We start from the raw sequence: 26319 nt of genomic DNA on the forward strand, positions 1-26319 counted from the left end.
TGCTTGCAACGTACTCTTTGCATTTCCCTTTCTCCCAGCCTCTCCAACTACCTCTCCCACACTAAGCAACTGCAGGGAGGGCCTAAGGCTAAATGCCCCAGAAGGAAGCTCCAGTGCTTCTTGCAGGCAGCTTGGAGCTCTGTTTTCCTAAGCGGTTGCAGCACCAGCTCCAAGGCTCTGCAGGGACATCCGGGCAAGGACTGTGAGCCTCGTGCCACGGCAGGGACACCCGTCACTCTTGGCCACTGTGGCAGAGCCTCTCTCAGGGCTGTGCAGGTCTCGTGGGGCCGAGGGGAGTGGGAAGGTGCTGTCTGACTTTGGGGTCCTTCAGGGCAGCCCCGAGCACACAAGGCCCTTTCTCCTCCTGCCCTGGGCTCTGCCTCACAGCATGAAGGCACAAAGGCGTTAACCAGGACTTGACTCAAAAGAAGACTATGACTATCAACGCTAGTGATGAGGCAGCAACCCTTTTCCTGAACGTCCAATCCACAACTTACCTTTTGCAGCAAAAGAGAAATCTAGAACACTTTCCAATGTATTTACTACCGAAAGGACATAGGCCATAGAAACAGAATCCCCCTTTTCGTCTGCAGCCATCGGCACTTCCTGCAGCCACGGAGATGGATGTACAGAGAAACAGTGGCAAAGAAAAAGTGGGAGAGAAGAGTGTGTGATTCCAGAAGGGTTGACCCTAACCCTGGATTTCACCCTGGATTTCCACCCCCTACATGCACTCAGCACCAAACTCACCGTACCTGCATCTTCACCAGCAAGACCTCTCCCCTCTAACAGCGCTACATGGCAGTGGGGGGGTGTGTGCACAGGGCAGGCAGCGGGGAAGAGCAGCGGGAGGCCGAGGCAGAGCCGTGCTGCCTCCCCAGCTCCGCAGCTGCATGCCCACCGCTGCCGGCAGCAGCAGCAGAGCGGGAAGCAGGGCACAGCCCGCACCCCACGTTCCCTCCCGGCTGCTCCCGGCCGCGAGTGGCCTCTGATGGAAAGCCCTCGCGCAGCCCTCGCCAGGCCTCACGCCTCGGGGCACCGGCACCTTGGGACGCTCGGCTTAGAGGCCCCTGCACAAGGCGGGACTGCTTTGCGCCCCAGGCAGACTGCCAAGGCAGCAGGCGCCGCGCGGCACGTTCCCACGCCTACGCTGGGTGGCAGGTCCCTCTGAACGGGGGGCTGTGAGGACCCCAGGCTTGCGGAAGGCAGCTCCCCTGCAGACACCCACGGAGCAGCAGCTGAACGCAGGCTTGGCGCCTGCAGCTGAATGCCTTCGCAGCCCACAGGAGAAGCCAGGCTCTTCTTGCTGGGCACCTGTGCCCCCCATACCCACTGCAGGTGCTCCTGAAGGGGCCCCTCAGAAGCATCCTTCTTCCGTCCCTCCTCAACTTTGCACCGCTCCAACACGCGGAGCGTCTTCCCGGGACGTGGCAGACCCCGCTGACACGGGGTCACAGCTCACCCCTCTGCCCCTCTGCCCGTCTCACCTGCAGCGCCCTGGAGCAGCAGCAGGAAGAAGGGGAAGAGAAGGTAGAGGATCCGCATGGCTGACGGCCGGCCCCGTGCTCCACGTGGCTGCAGAGGGGACACACGAACACTCAAAGAACACAGCATGATGTTTTGCTGTAGCCTGCTCCCAAGCAGGAGTGCCAGCTATGGACAGCAATGCTTTGGGATATTGCGCGAGCAGTTGGGAAGTATCAGCCTGGAAGACCTCTGTGCTGCTGCCTGAGAAGCGTCTCCCCTCTTTGCCCGGGAGGGTCCCCACCTCGCCAGAGCACAAGCCCTCGGGTCCCTCCTCAAGCAGCCAGGCACCTTTCCAGTCTGTCCTGCAGCTGGGAAAGCCCGCATCCAGCTTCCCCTCTCTCGAGGCTCTAACAATCATCAGCTCATAGGTGGGATTTGCTCTCTTTTCTGCAACCGCCGGCTGGCCTCGCTGTCTGCTCTGATGCTTCCACCCATGTGGCATGTCGATGGTTCCAGGCAGATGGCACTTGAACAGGCCAAGAGGCGGAATGGGTGGCCAACCTGGAAGCGACCCCGCAGGTACCTACCAGATCAGGGGCGGTCTTGGCGTTCAGGCAGTGACGATCCCACCACGAGTCGCCTGTGTCCCAGTGCCCCTTGGGTCGGGGAGTGTTGTTTTGCCCACAGCACCCTGGTTTTATACTCCTCCAGACGGGTGGGACGTGTGCTTGTTCCCGCGGCCACATCTTCCCCTGGCCAATGAGAAAGTGACCCATGTGCATGACCCACGGGGCTGACGGGCTGCTCCCTTACCCCTCCCTCCTGCAGTGGGAGAGGGTGAGGTGCCTCCTGGGAACTCTTGCAATCGCCACCGTTATCCTCACGCAACACGTCTTGTGACACCGCGCTGCGGCGGCACAGCAGGCACGCTGGCGACAGTGGCTTGGCATGAACTGTCTGCCATGGACAAAGCCATTTTTCTGGCATAGAGAGGAGCAGGAACCAGTCGTACACACCGATGGGATATTTGCCTCTTCCTCTCCTTTCGGCTGCCTCGTGTAGTCAGGCAGTGTGTTAAATGCAGGAACGTGCAGCATATTGCGCACCTTCTCTCCCTTGAACATTACAAGGACATTTTCATTTGTGCCAGGATGACTATGCACGTGACATGCAAAGAAGTGGTAAGTTTAAGAATCTCTCTCTAATGGCTATTCAGATGAGGAGATAGTGACCACTGTGCATTAGAGCTGATGTTGTTTTAGGAAGTAGTGCTTAAAATGACAGCCATTTGTGATTAGTCTTCCTTTTTGGAGAAGAACTTTGTCTGAGATCTGCTTTCAAGTGTGCTGGAAATTTGTATTCCTTTCAAACTATCATTCAGTTCTGCACTGTTTGAATCTATTTTCATCCTAATCTGTATTTGTAGAATCCTTTTCACACGGAATCTGAACGTGCACCAAGGAACACTTTGGCAAGAGAGGAAGAATTGTTTATTTGGGCACCTTCTCAGCATGTTCATCTACACTGGGCACAGTTCCATGCTGTTTCGGGTACCCAAATTTGCTCTCTGCAATCATAGAATTGTAGATGAATTTAGATTTGAAAGGAGCTCTGGAGACTGTTTTATCCAACCCCTAGCTCAGAGCAGAGCCAACTATCCAAGTTAAATCCATTTGCTCAGGCTCATGTCCTGTAGCATTTTGAATATCTGTAAGGATGCAGATTCTACCTTTTCTGGGCTCCTGTTCAGTGTTTGACAACTCTCACTGTGAAAGAAAATTTCCTAATACTAAACTAGAATTTTCTGTGTTTTTACTTAATCATTGCCCCTTATCCTTTTGCTGCACACCTCCAAGAATGATCCAGCTTTGTTTTTTGTATGGTCTTCGATCAGGTAGCTGAAGACAGTATTAAGTTTTTTCTGTTTAAGACTAAACGAATTGAGCTCTGTCAGCCTCTACTCGTATGCCATGTGTTCCAGCCCCCTAATCATCTCGGTGGCCTTTCACTGGAGTTGCTCCAGTGTGTTAGTGTCTTTCTTGTGCTCGGGAGCCCCAAGCTGGATAGCAGTTCCCTAGTGCCAAATAGAGGGGAATAATCATTTCACTTGACCTGGTGGCTGCACCCTTGCTGGTGTCACCCAGTGTGCAGTTTGGCCTTCATTGCTGCAGGAATGCACTGCTGACTCATGTCCAACTTGTCAGAACGTTTCAAAAGGATCCACAGGTCCATTCAGAGAGACCTGGACAGGCTGGAGAGGTGGGCGGAGAGGAACCTCGTGAAGTTCAACAAAGGCAAGTGCAGGGTCCTGCACCTAGGGAGGAATAACCCCATGCACCAGTACAGGTTGGGGGTTGACCCGCTGGAAAGCAGCTCTGCGGAGAAGGACCTGGGAGTGCTGGTGGACACCAAGTTAAGCATGAGGCAGCAATGTGCCCTTGTGGCCAAGAAGGCCAATGGTATTGTGGGGTGCATCAGGAAGAGTGTTGCCAGCAGGTGGAGGGAGGTGATTCTCCCCCTCTCCTCAGCCCTGGGGAGGCCACATCTGGAGTACTGCGTCCAGTTCTGGGCTCCCCAGTACAAGAGGGATGTGGCACTACTGGAAAGAGTCTGGCGTGGGGTTACGGAGGTGATTAGGGGACTGGAACATCTCTCTTATGAGGAAAGATTGAGAGAGCTGGGCCTGTTTAGCCTGGAGAAGAGAAGGCTGAGAGGAGATCTTATCAACGTGTACAAGTATCTGAAGGGAAGGTGTCGAGAGGATGGGACCAGACTCTTTTCAGTGGTGCCCAGCGACAGGACATGAGGCAACGGGCACAAACTGAAACACAGACACTTCCATCTTAACATGAGGAAAAACTTCTTCACTGTGAGGGTGACAGAGCACTGGAACAGGTTGCCCCGAGAGGTTGTGGAGTCTCCTTCTCTGGAGATATTCAGAACACGCCGGGATGCAATCCTGTGCAACATGCTCTAGGTGACCCTGCTTGAGCAGGGGGGTTGGACTAGATGATCTCCAGAGGTCCCTTCCAACCTCAGCGATTCTGTGATTCTGTGACCAGAAAAATAGCAAGAAGGTGAGAAACCATTCCCACTTTTTCTATCGGAATCAACTGCTTCTAAAACATAGTCTGAGTACGGGCTATGGGAGGGAGTACCAAGAGTGCTGGGCCAGCGCCAGGAGAGAGCAAAGGGCTGGGAGTCAAGCACTGGAGAGACAAAAGGGTCTTGGGGCTGACCCCAACCCAGCCCGGGCTCCTGAGTGACCCCACGGTGCAGCCCCAGGTCCCAGTTCCCCCCATGACACCAATGCCCAATTTGGCCCAGGCTCCTGTGTTACCCTTCCGGTCACCCAAATGTCCAGCCAAAAGGCATCTTCTCCTTTTTTTTCTTCTCAGAGAAATCAAGGCATCACTTTCGTATTCTGACACCTCGGAGAGGAATTCCAGGGTCTTCAGACCCTGAGTGTTCTGCCATCCTGTCTCGCATAAGAGACGTTGGGCATTGTGGTTTGCAGAAACAAACTTGGGACATGCACAGTACATCCCTGAACATTGGAATTGGTTGCTGCTGGTGCCTGCACCAGCCAATCTTTTTGCTCATCTCAAACAGTTTGAATAAAACTACCGTAGCCGGTGCGCCTGCTGTGCCGCCGCAGCGCGGTGTCACAAGACGTGTTGCGTGGGGATAACAGTGGCGATTGCAGGAGTTCCCAGGAGGCACCTCACCCTCTCCCACTGCAGGAGGGAGGGGTAAGGGAGCAGCCCGTCAGCCCCGTGGGTCATGCACATGGGTCACTTTCTCATTGGCCAGGGGAAGATGTGGCCGCGGGAACAAGCACACGTCCCACCCGTCTGGAGGAGTATAAAACCAGGGTGCTGTGGGCAAAACAACACTCCCCGACCCAAGGGGCACTGGGACACAGGCGACTCGTGGTGGGATCGTCACTGCCTGAACGCCAAGACCGCCCCTGATCTGGTAGGTACCTGCGGGGTCGCTTCCAGGTTGGCCACCCATTCCGCCTCTTGGCCTGTTCAAGTGCCATCTGCCTGGAACCATCGACATGCCACATGGGTGGAAGCATCAGAGCAGACAGCGAGGCCAGCCGGCGGTTGCAGAAAAGAGAGCAAATCCCACCTATGAGCTGATGATTGTTAGAGCCTCGAGAGAGGGGAAGCTGGATGCGGGCTTTCCCAGCTGCAGGACAGACTGGAAAGGTGCCTGGCTGCTTGAGGAGGGACCCGAGGGCTTGTGCTCTGGCGAGGTGGGGACCCTCCCGGGCAAAGAGGGCAGACGCTTCCCGGGCAGCAGCACAGAGGTCTTCCATGCTCTCAGGCCTCAGCTAGCTCCCAGAGGGTGTTCTGTGGTGACCTCAGCGGCGACGGAGACCCTTCTCTGCCCTCGTGCCGTGGCCGGGGGAGGTGCCGCCCTGGGTTGTGGTGCAGCCTGTCGGGCTCTGAGGGTGTCTGCTGGGAAGCCCGGGAGTGACCTGGACTCGCGGGTGGGCACTGCTGAGGTGGCTGGGCCTTCAGTGTAAGAACCTCGCTCATTTCTTGCCCTCAGTCCTACTCTGGGCATCGCCTTCAGTGTCGGCACAAGGATCTCCTGCTGTGCAAACCTTCTTCGCTGTGGCCTGTGCGAAGGGGAGGCAGCGGGAGAGGGCAAATGCCCTAGCAATAGCTCCCATCAGGTAACTACATTGGAACTTGTTTCTTAGCTCACCCCTCGATTCTGTCCCTTTGAAAACATATTGAATTCTCCTCAGGAGAAAAGACATGATGTGTAAGGGCTGAGGAGTACAGCTTCCAAGGTGAGTTTCTGCTTGCATTTTTGAAATTTCCTTGGATGTTGATTTGACTAAAATTGCAACAACCAGGCAGGAGTTCCCCAGTCTGTCTTTTGGAGAAACCGTAAGGCAGACCTGTGAGAAAGATAATGAAAAAACCCATGTAGATTGTCCAAACGGCTGTTCCCGGGATCTTCATGCAGTTGTAATGCTAATCACCACTGCTGTCTCCTCATGGGGTCCTTCATCTCCTTGCTGCCTTGTGACTCCCCTCCGCAGCCACGTGGAGCTCTGGGCCGTCTGTCAGCCATGCGGATCCTGTGCTTGCTCTTCCCTTTCTTCCTGCTGTTGCTCCAGGGCGCTGCAGGTGAGATGTGAGGAGGGGAGCAGAGGTGAGGTGTGAACCCACCTCAGAGGTGTCGTCCATGCCCCGCAAGCGGCCCCGTTGGTCAGAGGCACTGAACAGTTTGGAGGGAATGGTTGGTTTTCTGGTCGACTTAGTGTTCCTACGTGAAAAGCCATGCAACGGCATAGCTCGAAAGCTCTTCTGAGAGCGCCCTTTCCCCCAGGAGATGGGCAGCGGGTGTGGAGATAGCTCCCAGGAATAAAGGCTGTCTCCTTGGGGGGCTGAAGTGGGAGGCAGCTCCCGGGTCCTGCCTTTAGCTGCCTCGTGGGGAGCTGCTGCAGAGGAGCTCATGCTGCAGCCACAGAGGACGCAGCCCTTACAGCCAGACCAGGCTGTTCGAACAGCGGGCACCTTGGGGAGCGATGGCACGTCAGACCATAAGTGTGATGCCATTTGAGGAGCCCTGCCTGGGGCGCAAAGCTGCCCCCTCATCCAGCGGCCTCTAAGCCGAGCGTCCCAAGGTGCCGGTGCCCCGAGGCGTGAGGCCTGGCGAGGGCTGCGCGAGGGCTTTCCATCAGAGGCCACTCGCGGCCGGGAGCAGCCGGGAGGGAACGTGGGGTGCGGGCTGTGCCCTGCTTCCCGCTCTGCTGCTGCTGCCGGCAGCGGTGGGCATGCAGCTGCGGAGCTGGGGAGGCAGCACGGCTCTGCCTCGGCCTCCCGCTGCTCTTCCCCACTGCCTGCCCCGTGCACACACACATCACCATGTAAACTTTCTTCGGAAGATGTAAAGACTGCGGGTTTGATGCTGAGTCTGTGTGGAGGCTAACATGCAAGGGGAGTATCGGCTCCTCTGGAATACACGGATTCTTTACAGTAATCCCATTCTTGCTCCTTTTCAACTGTTTTAATTTGCAGGATTCTCCTTCGCACCAGGAAGTAAGAAGGAATGTGAACGAATAAAAGGCTATTGTTCATTTTCAAATTGCTATTTCCCTTATGTTGCCAAGGGAGTATGCTCAAGATTTTCCATTTGTTGCAAAAAGTAAGTTCTGGAATTAAAATTGATGTTGCCATGCCAAAGTGACAGCAGAAAGAGCTGCTGTTGTCTTTAAACCCACACTCCTGGTTAACGCCTTTGTGCCTTCATGCTGTGAGGCAGAGCCCGGGGCAGGAGGAGAAAGGGCCTTGTGTGCTCGGGGCTGCCCTGAAGGACCCCAAAGTCAGACAGCACCTTCCCACTCCCCTCGGCCCCACGAGACCTGCACAGCCCTGACGGAGGCTCTGCCACAGTGGCCAAGAGTGACGGGTGTCCCTGCCGTGGCACGAGGCTCACAGTCCTTGCCCGGATGTCCCTGCAGAGCCTTGGAGCTGGCGCTGCAACCGCTTAGGAAAACAGAGCTCCAAGGCGCCTGCAAGAAGCACTGGAGCTTCCTTCTGGGGCATTTAGCCTTAGGCCCTCCCTGCAGTTGCTTAGTGTGGGAGAGGTAGTTGGAGAGGCTGGGAGAAAGGGAAATGCAAAGAGTACGTTGCAAGCAGGTGCCATCACTCTCTCTTTTACTCCTACAGCATACGGGGCTGGGGACGTGCATCCTTCGAGTAGCACTTCCCCCTTACTTCTCAGTCCTGAAATGGCTCTGCATGTCCTCCTCCCTTCCTGCTTCTGCAGTCTCCAAGTTGTGTGCAAACGGAAGGTGAAGTGCTGCTCCTGATGGGATGCAAGGGCACTTGTGTGCGGGAGCAAGGCGGCCGAGGCCCTTGTGTCAGCTGGAAAGAAGCTGCATGTCCCTGCTTCAATAAAGCCGTGTAGTTTGGCATTGCAGTTGATGGAAAGTGCAGAGGTTTCCTGGTGGGACAGGAGGTTCTGTGTGGGTAGGGGTTTTGCGATGCTCAGGTTCGCCACCACGGCCACGCTCAGGGCTGCTCTTCCCTGGCAGCGTGGTGGGGGACGCTGTGCCTCGCAGTGCCTCCCGGGCCCCGGCGCTTGCTGCTGGTGGCACAAAGGCACTCTGTGGTTCCCACAGACAGATGTCAGCTTCCCAAAGCAGCCATCCTCGCTCCCTTCTCCCCAGAAAGGGCCCCAGGCCCTTCCCAGCCGCAGTCCCTGTGGCAGAGGTGTGTGCTGTGTTTGACTCCGGCAAGGACCTTCAGCCTTGTGAGCAGGGCAGAGGCACGCGGGAAGCTCCTGCAGATGTCCGCCCTGCTGCTTTGGCAAGGGCTGGACATGCGCCTGGAAGCAGGAGGTGGTCGAGTCCGGGTAGAGAGGGCTGAGGCTGCTCTGGCTCCTTGGAAAGCAAAGGCTTCGCCAACACAGCCAGGGGCACGTTTTGCTCCTGCAGGCCCATGTGCACGCACACAAGCTGCTGCTCGAGCGCAGGCGCAACACAAGCCTTGAGGCTGGCCTTTGCAGCAAGGTGGAGGTCACTGCTGGTGGCAGAGAGCTGCAGTGCCACCGCCGAGTATCGGCAGGCGGGCAGAGCGCAGAAGACAGCCCGTGCATTGCCTGCTGGGCTCGAGATCTGCACGCTTGCAGGCCACGGTGCGTGGGACCCGCTGGAGAGGTCCCGTCGAGGCTGAGCTGGACCGCCCTCCCCGGAGACCCGTCTCACTGCAAGGGCTGCAGAGGTGTCCTTGGCGGGCGGCGCGGGCGCTCAGCCTCGTCGCGGCACGGCTGCGGCGGCGATGGAGGCCGTGGGTGGTGGAGAGGCGTGGGTGCGTGGGGAGGGCAGGCGTGGAGGGGAGGTGGGCAGGGGCCGCTCGGCGGGTGCCCGTCGCGACGGCCGAGGAGGGCGAGGGAGGCGCCGTGCGGCGGCGCGGTGGGAAGGGGCGCAGGGGCAGCGCAGCCGCCGTCGTGGCCCGCAGCAAGGAGGGCTGCAGCATGCCGGAGCAGGGCGAGGAGGAGCGCGGGGCCTCGGGGACGGGCCGGTGGGCAGCCGTGCAGGTGCCTGGCCAAGGGGGACACACACCCCAGCGCCACCCTCCGCACACAGCCGCACGCTGCTGCTGCTGCTGCCCGAGCCTCCCATGGGCACAGAGACGCCCCAGCGCCCCAGAGGACCGGGACACTGCTCCCGCGCCAGGGAAACCACCTGCGGGAACCACAGAGTGCCTTTGTGCCACCAGCAGCAAGCGCCGGGGCCCGGGAGGCACTGCGAGGCACAGCGTCCCCCACCACGCTGCCAGGGAAGAGCAGCCCTGAGCGTGGCTGTGGTGGCGAACCTGAGCATCGCAAAACCCTTACCCACACAGAACCTCCTGTCCCACCAGGAAACCTCTGCACTTTCCATCAACTGCAATGCCAAACTACACGGCTTTATTGAAGCAGGGACATGCAGCTTCTTTCCAGCTGACACAAGGGCCTCGGCCGCCTTGCTCCCGCACACAAGTGCCCTTGCATCCCATCAGGAGCAGCGCTTCACCTTCCGTTTGCACACAACTTGGAGACTGCAGAAGCAGGAAGGGAGGAGGACATGCAGAGCCATTTCAGGACTGAGAAGCAAGGGGGAAGTGCTGCTCGGAAGATTCAGGGCCTCAGACCCATACGCTGTAGGAAGAAAACAGAGAGTGATGGCACCTGCTTGCAACGTACTCTTTGCATTTCCCTTTCTCCCAGCCTCTCCAACTACCTCTCCCACACTAAGCAACTGCAGGGAGGGCCTAAGGCTAAATGCCCCAGAAGGAAGCTCCAGTGCTTCTTGCAGGCGCCTTGGAGCTTTGTTTTCCTAAGCGGTTGCAGCGCCAGCTCCAAGGCTCTGCAGGGACATCCGGGCAAGGACTGTGAGCCTCGTGCCACGGCAGGGACACCCATCACTCTTGGCCACTGTGGCAGAGCCTCTCTCAGGGCTGTGCAGGTCTCGTGGGGCCGAGGGGAGTGGGAAGGTGCTGTCTGACTTTGGGGTCCTTCAGGGCAGCCCCGAGCACACAAGGCCCTTTCTCCTCCTGCCCCGGGCTCTGCCTCACAGCATGAAGGCACAAAGGCGTTAACCAGGACTTGACTCAAAAGAAGACTATGACTATCAACGCTAGTGATGAGGCAGCCTCTTCCTGAACTTCCAATCCAGAACTTACCTTTTGCAGCAATAGTGAAGTCGAGAACATCTTCCAATGGGTTTAGTAGGGTAACGACAGCCCCCAAAAACGCAGACTCCCCCTCTTCGTCTGCAGACACTGACACTTCCTGCAGCCATGGAGATGGATGTACAGAGAAACAATGGCAAAGAAAAAGTGGGAGAGAAGAGTGTGTGATTCCAGAAGGGTTGACACTAAGCCTGGATTTCACCCTGGATTTCCACCCCCTACATGCACTCAGCACCAAACTCACCGTACCTGCATCTTCACCAGCAAGACCTCTCCCCTCTAACAGCGCTACATGGCAGTGGGGGGGTGTGTGCACAGGGCAGGCAGCGGGGAAGAGCAGCGGGAGGCCGAGGCAGAGCCGTGCTGCCTCCCCAGCTCCGCAGCTGCATGCCCACCGCTGCCGGCAGCAGCAGCAGAGCGGGAAGCAGGGCACAGCCCGCACCCCACGTTCCCTCCCGGCTGCTCCCGGCCGCGAGTGGCCTCTGATGGAAAGCCCTCGCGCAGCCCTCGCCAGGCCTCACGCCTCGGGGCACCGGCACCTTGGGACGCTCGGCTTAGAGGCCCCTGCACAAGGCGGGACCGCTTTGCGCCCCAGGCAGACTGCCAAGGCAGCAGGCGCTGCGCGGCACGTTCCCACGCCTACGCTGGGTGGCAGGTCCCTCTGAACGGGGGGCTGTGAGGACCCCAGGCTTGCGGAAGGCAGCTCCCCTGCAGACACCCACGGAGCAGCAGCTGAACGCAGGCTTGGCGCCTGCAGCTGAATGCCTTCGCAGCCCACAGGAGAAGCCAGGCTCTTCTTGCTGGGCACCTGTGCCCCCCATACCCACTGCAGGTGCTCCTGAAGGGGCCCCTCAGAAGCATCCTTCTTCCGTCCCTCCTCAACTTTGCACCGCTCCAACACGCGGAGCGTCTTCCCGGGACGTGGCAGACCCCGCTGACACGGGGTCACAGCTCACCCCTCTGCCCCTCTGCCCGTCTCACCTGCAGCGCCCTGGAGCAGCAGCAGGAAGAAGGGGAAGAGAAGGTAGAGGATCCGCATGGCTGACGGCCGGCCCCGTGCTCCACGTGGCTGCAGAGGGGACACACGAACACTCAAAGAACACAGCATGATGTTTTGCTGTAGCCTGCTCCCAAGCAGGAGTGCCAGCTATGGACAGCAATGCTTTGGGATATTGCGCGAGCAGTTGGGAAGTATCAGCCTGGAAGACCTCTGTGCTGCTGCCCGGGAAGCGTCTGCCCTCTTTGCCCGGGAGGGTCCCCACCTCGCCAGAGCACAAGCCCTCGGGTCCCTCCTCAAGCAGCCAGGCACCTTTCCAGTCTGTCCTGCAGCTGGGAAAGCCCGCATCCAGCTTCCCCTCTCTCGAGGCTCTAACAATCATCAGCTCATAGGTGGGATTTGCTCTCTTTTCTGCAACCGCCGGCTGGCCTCGCTGTCTGCTCTGATGCTTCCACCCATGTGGCATGTCGATGGTTCCAGGCAGATGGCACTTGAACAGGCCAAGAGGCGGAATGGGAGGCCAACCTGGAAGCGACCCCGCAGGTACCTACCAGATCAGGGGCGGTCTTGGCGTTCAGGCAGTGACGATCCCACCACGAGTCGCCTGTGTCCCAGTGCCCCTTGGGTCGGGGAGTGTTGTTTTGCCCACAGCACCCTGGTTTTATACTCCTCCAGACGGGTGGGACGTGTGCTTGTTCCCGCGGCCACATCTTCCCCTGGCCAATGAGAAAGTGACCCATGTGCATGACCCACGGGGCTGACGGGCTGCTCCCTTACCCCTCCCTCCTGCAGTGGGAGAGGGTGAGGTGCCTCCTGGGAACTCCTGCAATCGCCACCGTTATCCCCACGCAACACGTCTTGTGACACCGCGCTGCGGCGGCACAGCAGGCGCACTGGCGACAGTGGCTTGGCATGAACTGTCTGCCATGGACAAAGCCATTTTTCTGGCATAGAGAGGAGCAGGAACCAGTCGTACACACCGATGGGATATTTGCCTCTTCCTCTCCTTTCGGCTGCCTCGTGTAGTCAGGCAGTGTGTTAAATGCAGGAACGTGCAGCATATTGCGCACCTTCTCTCCCTTGAACATTACAAGGACATTTTCATTTGTGCCAGGATGACTATGCACGTGACATGCAAAGAAGTGGTAAGTTTAAGAATCTCTCTCTAATGGCTATTCAGATGAGGAGATAGTGACCAGAGAAATAGTGAGAAGGTGAGAAACCATTCCCATTTTTTTAATCTGAATCAACTGCTTCCGAAACTATTTTCCCTTGTGCAAAACACACAAAGGTCATTTAACAGAAGAAAATCTCCATGTAATGCTGTCCAAACTGAAGGTGGCTATTGAAGGAAGGTTTATAAGACTTATAATGGCAAGCCCTGGAGGTCTGGAATTGATTAAGAGAATTCTGAGATTTATAGGAATTATTATTTGATATTTCAAAAAAGGGCCAAAGTCCAGGAAAGGGAAAAACCAAGGTGGGCCAGGGAGGAACAGGCATGGAAGATAGAGAAGCAGGGCCAAGCGGTTGAAAGCAGGCTGCTGGTCAGCACCCTTCTCTGGCCATGCCCTGCACCTCATCACCACAGTCTGTCCTATCTTCCTATTCAGCTTTATTCCTTACTATTTCTTGTATGAACGTGCTGTCTATGCTGTGTCTTTGCTCATGTCCATGATCCTCTAGCAAACTTCAAGCCGGACTAGCTGGTGAGTCCGAGTACGGGCTATGGGAGGGAGTACCAAGAGTGCTGGGCCAGCGCCAGGAGAGAGCAAAGGGCTGGGAGTCAAGCACTGGAGAGACAAAAGGGTCTTGGGGCTGACCCCAACCCAGCCCGGGCTCCTGAGTGACCCCACGGTGCAGCCCCAGGTCCTGATTCCCCCCATGACACCAATGCCCAACACAGCCCCAGGCTGCTGAGTGACCCCCTGGCCCAGCCCCATATCCCAAACCTCCCATAACACCAGGGCCTAATGCAGCCTAGGCACCTGCATGACCCTCTGGCATGGCTCGAAGTCTCTGTTTCCTCAGGAGCAACTTGACCCCAACCCTTGCTGGGCCCCACACAACCCACTGGTGACACCTAACCAGGCCCCACAGCCCCTGTGGACGGACCCAGGGCCACCTCAACCCACAGAGTGACATGGCCCATGAAATAGCCTGAGGGGAGTCTTGACCTGGCCTGGCACCCAGTGAACACCCCACGTGCTCCCATTGTGACCAGGGAAATTTAGGTGATGGTGATGATCTCCAGGAACCTGGGCTGGGGTGGAAAGCCATAGCTCCTTCTGTCTTCCACATTCACCCATTTTCCTGAAGACCAAGTGTGAAAACAGCCATGGGAGAGAGTTGGCGAGTCCTTCCCACACAATCCCTTTGGCCCTGCTCTCTCTCGGGCTACAGAGACTGCAGGGTGACCAGCTGTGATGTCAACATGTTGTGTCCCAAGGGAGACCCCCCTTCCTGTCTAACGGAGAACACCCTCCACAGATGGTACATCTCAGCATGCTTCTCCCCCCAGGATGCACACAAGCCACAGAAACACGGATGTCAGCCACAACATTGTATTGGGAACAGGGCAGGCACTTTCCGTGGGGTGCGGGGCCGTGGCCCGGCTGTCCTGGGTCACAGTCATCCTTTGCATCTCCAGGGGGTGCTTGATGCCTCCATGCAGACGGCTCCAGGGTCACTGTGAGAGGCAAGTGGTGGTTCCCAAGGGCTGCTCAGGAGGGAGCATGGGGAGCCAGGATGCCATCAGGGATACCATCGCCTGCAGGAGGAATGGTCTGGCAGTTCCTGGGCTGGCCTGGGCTCTGTGCATCCAGTGGCCTCTCCAGAAGCACCTGTCTCCCCTTCGGGGCATTTCTAGACAACAGTGGTGCAAATGCTACCTAGACAAATGTCCTGTGTTCACAGGGTTATGGGCTGAGGGGACAGGTGTCCTGCTCTCAGGGAGCAAGTCTGCACTGCTAAAGAGAAGATCTTGCCATGATGCAGCCAAGCATCGCAGACTGGCTATCCCCATGCTCCTCACCACTCACCCCCAAGCTGCACTGGCCCATCCTGTGCTGTATAGCTTGGGGTGCTGTGCCCTTGGGAGCCCATGCAAAGCACCCATCACGGAGCAAACTAACGAAGGAGCATCAGCACAACTGTAGGGATCAAGTGCTCAAGCTCTCTGCCATCTCCTCCTGTTTCCCTGGAGTTGGACACACTGCTAGGGAGGCCACATGCTGGAGGGCTGCTTAATGCACAGAGCATGGCCAAAGAAGGGGCTGGTGGTAGCCAGGAAAGGGCCTCTGCTCTCTGCAGACAGTGGCGGTACTGGCCAGCAGCCATGGGTGGGGAGGTTTTAGAGGATACTGGTCACTGCAGCAGCTCGTGAGCTGGGCAGAGCAGCAGTGGGTGCCCAAAGGCTTCTCCCTTCCCTTGGGCTGGGTATTCTCCGCTCTTTCTCCGGGGACCTGACCTATAACCCCAACAAGTAACAACGGTTGCCCTTGGGGAACCCTGAACCTACATCCGGCAGCAGAAGTCTTGCAGGGAGCAGATGCCAACACGAGCGATACCCAGTGGACACGACCCGTGAGAGCAGAACCCCCCACGGCGCTCACAGTCCTGGGGTGTCCCACGAGAGAGGGAGAAGCCTGCAGAAGAGAGCAGAAAAGGATTTCTCCAGCACAGTCCTACCAAGCAGATTAAACAGAGCCTGAGGCCCCAGCATGGCCAAAGTTTGGCCCTCCCCTGACTCACCCCGGCACTGAAAATCAGGACAGGTGGCTACAGCAGAAAGCAGGGCAATGTCTATGGCTCTTTGATGGGACATGCTCTCTACCCATCCAGCAACAACATTTGGGAGACGTTCACTTTTCAAACGTGCTGGTTCTCTCAAAGCGGGGGAGCAGGATCTGCCTTCCTCCCCACCTTCTCTGCTCTAGGGACTGCTGCTGCACAGAGTGCTCGTGACTCTGAAAGGCAGGGGCCGGGGGGTGAGTGGTGAGCTCAGGGATGAGTGGTGAGGAACGTGGGGGCAGCCAGTCTAAGGTACCACGGAAGGTGGCGCAGCCCTTCACTGGAGCATGAGAGCACATGTTACAAGGTCCCAGGGTCGGGTCACAGCTGCAGAGCTTACAGCAGGAGCTTTTACAGATATGGGGCATGAAGGGCTCCAAGGGGAATGCCATTCCATACACCCAAAAGGAGAAAATACAGCTTGACTCACAATCTCAACAAACAAAGAAAAAAAAAAAATCTGTACTGAAAGGTTCGGCCTCTGTTTTCATTCATCTGCATCTTTTCAATAGGGAAGCCTCACTGCAGCATCAGAAAATCCCTCTGCTTTTGCCCACCCCTCTTTCATTGGTATCTTACCTGCTGCTCCATGGAGCATCAGGAGGAGAGCGCAGAGGAGAGGCCGGACCCGCATCGCTGGAAGTCAGCTGGGAGAGTCACAGCTCTGAGGAGAAGAGAAAGCAGGGCAGAGACGGGCAGGGGAGTCCCTGAGTGCCTGTCATGGAGCATTCCTAGAGGGACAGGACTGCGGAGAGAGGAGATCCCGTCCGGGAAGAGATGTTACCAGTTATCCGGTGGAGGACGCCTTCCGCAGCCGCAGGGTCGGAGCCGTCCCTCAGCCTCCTTGGCCCAGGCAGCAGCAGCAGCAGTTTGGTCCCGAGCAGCCAACTCCACGTGGCAAAGGACAGCCGGCTTTCTCAGTCTCTGCCACCCAGGCAGTGTCCCTCGCGATTGCTGACAGCCAAATGTCCAGCCCAAAAGCACGTTCTCGTTTGTTTTTTCTTCTTGTCAGGGAAAACAAGGCACCGCTTTCATATTCTGACACCTCTGACAGGAATTCCAGGGCCTTCAAGCCCCGAGTCTTGTGTCATCCCGCCTTGCGTAAGAGACGTTTGGCATTGCGGTTTGCTGAACGCATCTTGGGACACACTGCATCCCTGTTCGTTAGACCTTGGCAAGCAACCCGCTTTCACAACACCAAACAGCTCTGTATTCCTCTCTTCAAGTGAAACATACTCTCTATGCTTCACTTGAAAATTGCTAGGAAGAAGCCACACGTGATGACATCTCTGTTCAGCCAGCAGTTCCACGAATGACAAGTTTTAATGATTGCTTTGTCTCATAAGAGTTTGCTGTATTTAATTCATCATTGGTTCTCAACATATTGATGGTGTCACCTTCATTGTTGGCTTTTTCAGCCTCGTTGCATATATATTTGTTTATTACTCTCCCTGCCAGGCCTTATATATAAGCGTATATATTTGTATATTATGTATATATTTGTTACATAAATATACTTATATTCCAACACCTCAGCATATTTCATTGCTCTGTCTTGTCTCAATTTCTCTCCCTAAAACACACTACATTACACAAAATATTTGCAATTCTGTCTTCAGGCAGATTGCTTGGTAGCAAAACACTGCCCAGTGCTGGTGGTCTGAGCAGGGTGCTCAGAAGAGCTTTTCATTCTCTCCACACCAAAACTGAATTAGTGCATGTCTGAAGAACAACGGCACAGAGATGTTGCTAATTCCCATCTTGGCAAGGCTGTGTAGGGAGCTTGACCACCAGGTGCAGCTGCCACCAGCCCCACTCCTCCGCCAGCTCTGATACCACATCTGCCTAGCAGACACAAAGATCTTTATCCAAGGCCTTTTCAGGACAAGTGGCAGTCCTTGCCTAGCAGGAGAGGGCTGTGCTGCATGCCTGACTTGGAGGTGCCCCTTAAGATGTTTGGAAGAGCATTCGCGATCTCCCCAGCCACCGGGGGTTGCCTGCTTGGGATTTTGGTAGTGGAGGTTGGCAGCTTTCTTCTTGCACTTCATCGAGAAGCCAGGTCACTGTGCGATCAAACCACTGCAGAAAAGGTGGAAGACAGCAGCTGCATGTTTGGAAGAAGCAGAGGGGCCAGGGACCCAGCAGGCTGTTCTAAGGCCTTGCAGGGAGAGCAATATCCTCTTGCAGGGTCTCACCTGTGATGCAAGGTTGGTGCCTGTGGGGGGACCCAGAAAGAGGCCACCAGCCACTGCTTTTGCAATGTGCTGTCCTGCTTAGAACAGCTTGCCAATGCCTACTGTGCTGTATAAGGGGACTGAGGCGATACAGCTGAATTGAGCACACGTCGTTATGTATCAGGGACAGGAATCATACGGTCACCAGCACATTTTGGCAGTGGCAAAGCTTTTGGGCCAAATCCCCTCCATCCCTTCTTTCCATAGCAGGAGGAACACAAGTCACTTCACCCTCACAGTGATGTCTAAAACAGGTCTGGTGAATCCCACTTTAAAAATTCCTATTTCTCTTGCATAGTCTAGAGAGGGAACTTAGCATGACCAGCTGTGACAGACATCTGTATCAGTCATCTAACGTTAAGTGAAAATGAACCCACCCCCAGATGATGAGGGATTCTCTGTACAATCTTTCCATCTATTTCCTAGTCTCTCCTGCAACAAGAAACCTGATAATTCCACAGACCACTACTAAGGAGACAATATTTTTGTGCATTGAGCTTACAAGAAGGTACTGTATGGATGTGAAAGTCAGTCACCTTCCACAGTGTTTCAGATTCACTCAAAACAAAAATAAGCTAGTAAACTGATATCAGGACCTGCTAGCTCAGTTTTACCCCTGAGTAGCTGCATTCAGGCTCAGAACCAGGGCTGGTCCTGCTCCCATACACACACAAGTCCTCCCTGAACACTTGTGTGTGCTCACCTGGAGGTGAGGCTGAGCTCACAACTCCACGTCCTGATCTTCCGAACACAGTAGAAAACTTGAATAGAACGACTATGTCACTGCAATAAATAAATTCAACCACTCATATGACCATGGTGGATGTCAGTCCATGCCTGAGCAAAAATAGTACATAAAAGAGAGGTCCAGTGCTGTTAGCACTGCTGTGCCTCTGTGCGAGGTGCTGGCAGCAGCCGTCTTCTCCAGTGAGGGTCTGTGTGCAGCGAGGGTTGCTGGGACACAGAGGTGAGCAGACCTCCCATTCTTCACGCCTTTGCACCATAAAACAGTATCCTTTCTCAGACCCTGCACAGAGAGAGGGGCTGTGCTAGAAGAGTGACAGCAGTATCATTTGGGGGTGTATCAGAGTCCTAGTGGCACAAACAGTGATTCTGCAGGACCAGTCGTTCCCTAATTCTGCTAATAGGTTTTGGCCTATTTTTCACTCTGAGCTGGCTCCAGAAGCCATTCCCCAGCCACAAATGCAAGGGCAGCTATTTGTGGTGGTGCGCTCAAAGTGTGATGCTACAGTATTCTGCCTGATGCTGGCTACAGATCCTGGATGGTCTCCAGAGCTGAATCTAAAATATCAAGGGCTGGGTTCTCCCTGCAAAATCCCCAGTGTCTGTATAAAATATTTTGTGCCATTCCAGTTTGTGCAAGAAACATTCAGCTACTGTGGATTGAGCAAAACTTCTTAGGACATAAACTGTAAATTGCTGGGTTTGTTCCACTTGGCAACTTCCTCAAGTTTCTCTCCAGGGGTTTCCCTGCAAGGTGGGTGTTGCCCCAATTTCCTGCCCTTCTCAAGGCTGTGGTTTCAATGGCAACACTCTGAGTCATTTGCAGAAACATCTGCTTTGAAAGGAGGCCAGATTCTCCAAGACAAATGGCAAGCTCTGGGCTTAGAGTCGTTGCTTTGCATATAGACACCTGTGTTGCTTCCCTTAAAATCCAGCCATTAGTGATCCTACCTTTGCTGAGCATCCCTGAGTGCCAACTTTCACACAGGCAGTGGGAGAGCTGGGGGTGAGCTCCTGCTATATTTCAGGGTCCCGTCTATTCTTCTTACTTCCTAAGATGTACCCTAAGAGCAACTATCACAGTCTGTCCACGTTGCTAACCCCCAGACTGTGCCTAGGATTATTTTGGCACAGTGCTAGTTGGCCTGGGCTAGATCATTAGCTCAGTCCCTGGCACAGTTTTGGTCAGGGCTAACTTGCATTTTCCTTGACACTGCCTGGACTCAGGAGAGAGCATGAGCATGACCGCTGTTAACAGGCATTTTAGATGAAGCCACCCTGCCTGGATGCTGAGAGCGCTTCGCTGTACCCGCATGAACTCTGCCATGCCAGTTGGTCTCAGGGCTGTAGCCACCGAGTGCTAGTCTGAAGGCCAAGCTGTCTGCACAAGGATGCTCTTGGCTCTGGAGTAGCAGCTGGGGAGAAAGAGGAGTCCATTGAGCAACCTGCACATTCTGAGTTTTCCATCAGGGTTCAGGCTGGGACAGGAGAAAAACTCTTGGGGCATGAGTGATCGAAAGAGCAGAGGTACTGGCCTTTTGCAAAAGGCATCTAATTGTCTCAGGCAGTGTCTTATGTCTGACTCTAATCTCCTGATTATCTACTGCAGCTGACACACTTTTTGCACATTTACCCAAAATTTACACTGGCCAACATAATCAAGGGTAGAATTAGGCTTCAAATCTTAAAATGGTGTCACCTGACTTCTGTTATTCTCCTCAGTGTGAATTTTACTGTTTCAGTTCCCTTAATGAAACAGAACTGCTATGTCCAGGTCTGAAAGCTCTGGAATAATAGATGGGAACCCAAAGTTTTCACAGTGGAGGTGCTACGAAGCACCACACCAGGCAAGAATTTCATACTCCCTACTGACTGAGTCCAGTTTCTTAGCAGGCAAGGGTCAAGAACATGACAGCATTCATTTAGTTGGCAACCCAAGAGGGAAGAAATGTTGATGACCTAAACATTCCTGGTAGGTTTAATCTGCTTTCAGAATTCTTGTCTTGTATTTACTTCAAATTTCTAAAGATGAAGAGTATTTCTAGAGAAAAGAATGATAACAACACACACGGAAGCAATACAATCTCCCCAGATTTTCTTTTTATTGAAAGAATGACAAATCCTTGATGACTGATACAACAGTTCCCTGAATCCAGAGATGCAAGAAGAAAGGAGATCATTCCCAGATCCCTGGAGAGTCCGTGCAATTTGTCAAGCTACAACCTACACAAAGGAAAATATTTAAGGGTTTTGGGGCTTATAGTGATGGGGAAAATCACTGCATTTCTTTGAAACCAAAGTCTAAACCAGAGCCACCTCCCCATTTTATACTGAAGTCAGATCTTCCTGGTTGCCTCCAAGACCACTACTTCCATATGGGATTTTCTGCTGCTGAGCTTTTGTGGGATAGTGATATGTAGCTAGATAAATGGAGTAGATTGCCAGGTTTTCTAATGCATGCAGGGCCCCTCCAGCCCTCCAGAATTTAAGTGAGAATGGGGAAAGTCAGGTTTGCCCAGTGAAGTCCTAAACTTACCATCTACAGCAAGAATGCCCAGGACGGCACACTCCCAGGTATCTATTGCCACGAGGGCATTTCCCGGGGAAGCAGAAAGTCCCACGATATCCACATCTCATAGAAACCCTTGGAGACCGAGTAAAGCCTGTACCATGAGAAAAGCAGGACACAGTTATTTCTGATAGAGCTGAGGTTTTGCATTTGTTAAATACCCATTCACTGAGACCAAGCCACACCAGATCCGAAAGTTATGATAGCCCTGATGCAACCTCCAAAGGAGGAGCTCTACAGGCAAAATAATCCAGCAAGTGCACTGATTCCTTCGTTGGATTTAATCTGTGTCTCCAAGCCCAGGACTCCCTTAGGAGTAGGCCACCATCTGCAGATAAACTCAACAACACATGCAGAATGACTGCATATATACTAGTAAATAAGGTAAGCCAGGGCTTGTCCTCTGGGTCTGAAGCCAAACACTGTGGCATTGCTCATATTCACACGGCTGAACTTTCTTCCCCACTAAAATAGGTTATCCCTGTTCAGACTGCCTCTTGGGAATGGTCACTTGCCTGTGCTATTTCCAGAACTGTGTTGGGTATTAAATGTGAAAGTGTTAGTTGTCAGGAGTGAAAATTGCACCAGGGAGCATGCTGCCAATTAAATAGCATGTTCCATGGCCTTGTTTGGTTTACTAATAGAGACTGTAAGCTGGCAGGCTGATGCTTTCTGGATGCATCTAACTTACTGTGCATGTGCCATTTAACTACAGCTTCCCATCTGGTCCATGCAAGCACACAAAGTCCAGCATATAAAGAATGGAGAAAACGTGTTTCTGCAAACTGACCATGGATATTACTCTTGCAGAATACATCCAAGGTGTCCCTGGTGTGTTCACTGCACACGAGTTGTACAGCGCATACACACACAGCACTACACAGAAAATCCCAGACATGAATACAGGATTGCTGGGAAGACTGAATAAACATTTCTGATTCCAATACCTCTCCGTATGTGGGACACTGCAGAGATAACTGTGAGCAGTCTCAGCTCTCAGGAATATGTTCTTCCAGACAAATTTCCTTCTTGAGCATACCCAGAAGATAGCCACTGTATGCATCTTTAGGTTAGATAAGGACATAACAACAAACATTCTGGTCCAGCCCAAGGGACCACCTTGTCCAGCATCCTGTCTTTGACAACTGCCATAAGTGGAGGCCCAAATAAGAATAAGATTAAGCAAGCATATATGACACCTCTTCCACGTTCTTAGTCTTCTGCAATTCATAAGAGCCTTTTCTCATCCCCCCGAGGGACTTTCCGTCCTGTTCCCATAGGGATCAACCCCAAAACTCTGTTGACACTTGTTTATGCATGTAGTGTCACACACTGTAATTGTGTCATTTTCAGGAATGGTGTTAATACATGGTTCCTTTTGCTGGACAATAAGGTGAGTTTGGGATTCTAGACCCTCTTGTGTCCCCCTTGAGGGCCTGACAACATCACTTATGTATGGCACGGGATTCTCCACCGAGCACGTCCAGATCTTAACTCATGATCTTCTGCTTCCCAACCCAAAGGCCCTGAAGCTAGGGATATTTGAAGAGCACGGGAGCAGATTTCATTTCTTCTGTGTAACTTAAGAACATTTGATTAAGAGTAGTTTGCTGAAGAGTGAGCCAGAGACAAAATAGGAGATTTAAGTATAAGAATCAACAAGCTTTAATGGGGAAAATGCTGGCACTGAATGATAATTTGGGGGTTTCTTCCAACTTAGACTGGATTTTCAAAGGAGCAGCAAAGGCACCAAACTACTGCTTGGACTTTCTGTCTGCTAATTTCATGTATCAGCAGTAATCTGCTGACAAGTTTTGAAGATATGTGTGAAGTTACCCTGCAGGAGGCTGCCTGGCCACTTCCCAAGGGAACAACAGTCCATTATGAGACCCCAGTAGCTGCTTCAATACGGTCCCTCATTTTCATTTACAGCTTACCTGCAGCCCCGTGAAAAACCACAAAGAGGAGGGCAAAGAGAAAGCAAAGGATTTTCATGGCAGAAGGCAGACCGGGAATTCCCGTCACTGCAGAGGAATGACACCAACACGTTAATAAGAGGGCTGCCCCCCCCCACAACCACTGTGGGCTAAGGGGTGAAATACAGAAATGTTGTCTCAGATCAACCGCTGTCTATGCAACATCATGTCTATTGTCTTAAGAGTTCCCTGAAGCATACCTAGGAGCATGGCACAGGAAGAAACTTCTGTGAAGAAAGACACACTTTTAAATCCCCTTTTAATTATTGTATTAATTCATAAGGTGCTTATTCTAGATTTTCTGATATTTTCACTCCCTGGAAAACCCCACAGGAAGAATGACTACATTGCAATAATTCAGCTAGCCATATGGAAGTTAAAGTTATTCATTCATAAAGAAAAATAAAACAAATTTTGTTATATTTTTACAAAAGAGTGCAACATGTGTTGTCAAGCTTTTCCAAAAAACCCCCAAACCATAGAATTATATTTAACTGAAGCTCTTATTAGTCTTGTTACCCAGACTCTAATGTCTAAGCTCTGCACTATTCAGGACAGCTGTGGTATATTACAGATGTGGTAGTACAGATTCTCACGTACAGTTTCTTAACCATTTTTGCTCATGTGCCCTCCTGCCAAGCACTACAGGACTGCAGGAACATCCAGCCCCAAACTCTAACATTAGTACAAGCAATGCTTAGTGAGGTTTTCACTGATAAGTAAGTTCCTTTCACAATTAGCTTAAAATCCATTTTTTTCCTATTCTTGCTTAGAGGCTGCTGTTTTTCCTTCACCTCAAGAGCTACATGATTTCCAGGACAAATTTCTGGGGTTTTGTGCTTCCTTCCTCTCAGCTCTCTTTCTGCAGCCAACAAAAACTCTTTTCCCGTTCCAATATCCCAAGTGTCTAGAACTGTCTGAACTAACTCTTGGTAGATTGGAGTTGCTACACAGTTAAGGTCATATTAGTGTAATGCAGATATATATTTTTAAATGGACAGACTTTTTAGGAGAGGCTGAATAATGAGAAGATTTTGGTCATTACCAGGTAAGAGGATGCTCTAGGCTGGAACCGTCGTGTAGATCAGTCTCAGCCACCCAGATGCATTGAGATGAAGGAGCAGAGCTCAGCTTTATGCTGCTTCTGGAGGGTGGTGAAGAATGCTTATTCTTCACGATCTTCAAGGGCCAATCAGAAAGTCCCTGCAGCTTTGGTGGTAACTGGAGAGATCCAATGAATTATCTCCATTATTGTCTCCCAATGAGGAATCAAGATACCACTTTCAAAATATTGCAGCAGTGTCTCAGGAAGTGTGCTGAGCTGCACGCAAACCACCTTGGGCCACCTCTGCTTGTGCAACGTTAGGACACAGCAATTTGCTCAAAGCTTCTGTGGCATATATTGTGTGCCTGCTGGTTGAAGCTTGGTGGCAATTACTCTCCAGAGAAATAAAAATACCTATATAGGCAGCAGTGCTCCTGGATGGTCATTCTATACACCTCATTTGGAAGCACATAGAGTAGTTTCATGTGGGATGTGGTCCCTCAGGGAAAATGGCAGATAGGGAGTAGGGCCTGGTGGGATTTACCTGGCAGATGTCTACTCAGGTGTTCACTCCTTTTTCCTACCACAGATCAGATATCATTCAAAGTCATTCCCCTTGTTCACAACTTCTGGTGCTTGTGGAATGGAAGAAAACCATAAATCTGAAACTATTTTGAAGCTGCTCCATTTAGGTAGGCTTTGTGGTTAGCATAAGCAACACCAGTTATTCTTACTCAATTTAACCGCTCAGTGAGCACAGAAGAAGTATTTGCTAGTTGGTGGTCACATCTCCACTAGGGAGCTAACCAGCACCAGGCGTGTTCCCTGACCCCAAGCCTAAAAGGCACAGTTTGACCATGTCCATACTGTTAAACTCAACCTCCCAAACAGAGTGGCTGCATCTAAACTGCCTGATGGGAATAGTTCCTGGCCCATGCCAGCTTTTATTCTGTATCTGGAAACTGTAGGAAAGTGCAAGAGCCAAACCTGTGCCAGGTGCAGCTCTGAGAATGTCACAGTAGAAATGATTGTTCTCCAGTGCCCAGGTCCTGGTCATGTTTGATTTACCAGTATAGCTGTAGGTGAAGGGTTTTAAGGGCCTATGGCTAATTTATGGCCAGCTGTCTGGCCTAACCTTGCCTTTGCTCTTGTAACTGAAAATAAAAAATAAAGAAAAGTGGATTTCAATATAACATCATTTAGTCATTCGAGAGACAATGCAATGACTTCTGGTTCTAGGTATTCATTTTGTCTTCTTCAGCAATGTGCCTCAGGTTTTGATGAGGATAGTCATGTATATCTGTGTGTTATCAATGACCTGGCCAGTTATTTAATTCACCAAATAAATGTCAGCAGGAATTTCCCCTTGAATACCTCCTACTCTCTATTGAGGAAGAACTATCTCTCTCTGTTTTCACTGCTTTTGTATTAATTCCTTACAAAGGTAGAAGATAGGTCACCACAGAAAGAAAAATCATCAGCTGAAATTAGGTTAAGAGGACCTGAAATGACACTAGATGCTTATGTTTAGACAACTGCATCTCACCGTGTCTTTCAGTCATTGAAGTCTGCAGGGAAATGCAGCCAATGGGGCAGAGCTGTCTGTTGAGGGTGAGCTGAGGCACCCCCAGGCTCTGTGGGTCGTCCTGACCACAGGTTCAGTGCAGGTGCCACCTAACAGATATCTAGTGCTGTCAAGGATGCCACAAGGCACCCTCTGGCCTGTAACTACTGCTCCAGAAGAGCATGGGTCTTCCAAAACACGCTCTGTCAAACCTCCATACCCTATGCAGACATCACAGGAACCCCAGGGCATCTCAAACAGCATTAGACGCCAGCATGTGAGGAACTGAATTGGCTCCTAGGTCTCTTCTGAGTATAATAGCAGCTTGGGCATCTATCAGACAGCTAATTTTGGTAAGATGAATCCCTCAGTGTTTCAGGATAGAGAGGGATGTAGGAGTAGTGAGGACAGAAGGGATTAGAAGCACATGGTGTGATTGGGGGTAGCAGGAAGATGCACATGTCATATAAAGTAGGGCAGGTACACGAGGGAGTAGAGCAGGCAGTTGTGAGAAGCACAGCAAGGAGAGGTGGGAATGGCACAGACGCACACTCTTTGGCTGCTCAGCCATGTGGTGTCTAGGACCAGCCCCTTTCACGTGATTTAGGATGGTCGGTCATACAGAATTCTCCATTGGATGAATGAGGAAACCATTGTAATTCATGTAAAAGCAGTGTTTGAGCAGGGTAGTATTGCTGCACTCAGTCACCGAGGGATAAAAGACA

The 26319-nt window shown here is 52.9% G+C and overlaps 2 protein-coding genes across 2 annotated transcripts; both read right to left on the minus strand.

Annotated features, from left to right (window-relative positions):
• Positions 1-10660: 10660 nt before the first annotated feature.
• On the minus strand, positions 10661-12289 carry LOC136991696 (gallinacin-3-like). The gene is made up of 3 exons (XM_067294852.1): positions 12222-12289; positions 11655-11742; positions 10661-10773 (listed from the first exon to the last, which is right to left on the minus strand). The coding sequence occupies exons 2-3, from the start codon at positions 11710-11712 to the stop codon at positions 10661-10663; spliced, it is 171 nt and encodes a 56-aa protein (XP_067150953.1). The 5' UTR covers positions 11713-11742; positions 12222-12289.
• An 8683-nt stretch (positions 12290-20972) lies between these two features.
• LOC106494616 (gallinacin-4-like) lies at positions 20973-24073 on the minus strand. The gene is made up of 3 exons (XM_013954909.1): positions 24031-24073; positions 22947-23033; positions 20973-21103 (listed from the first exon to the last, which is right to left on the minus strand). The coding sequence occupies exons 2-3, from the start codon at positions 23002-23004 to the stop codon at positions 20973-20975; spliced, it is 189 nt and encodes a 62-aa protein (XP_013810363.1). The 5' UTR covers positions 23005-23033; positions 24031-24073.
• Between the last annotated feature and the right edge of the window lie 2246 nt (positions 24074-26319).

This window comes from Apteryx mantelli, chromosome 3 (genome assembly GCF_036417845.1).
Source record: "Apteryx mantelli isolate bAptMan1 chromosome 3, bAptMan1.hap1, whole genome shotgun sequence".
Classification (NCBI taxonomy): Eukaryota; Metazoa; Chordata; class Aves; order Apterygiformes; family Apterygidae; genus Apteryx; species Apteryx mantelli.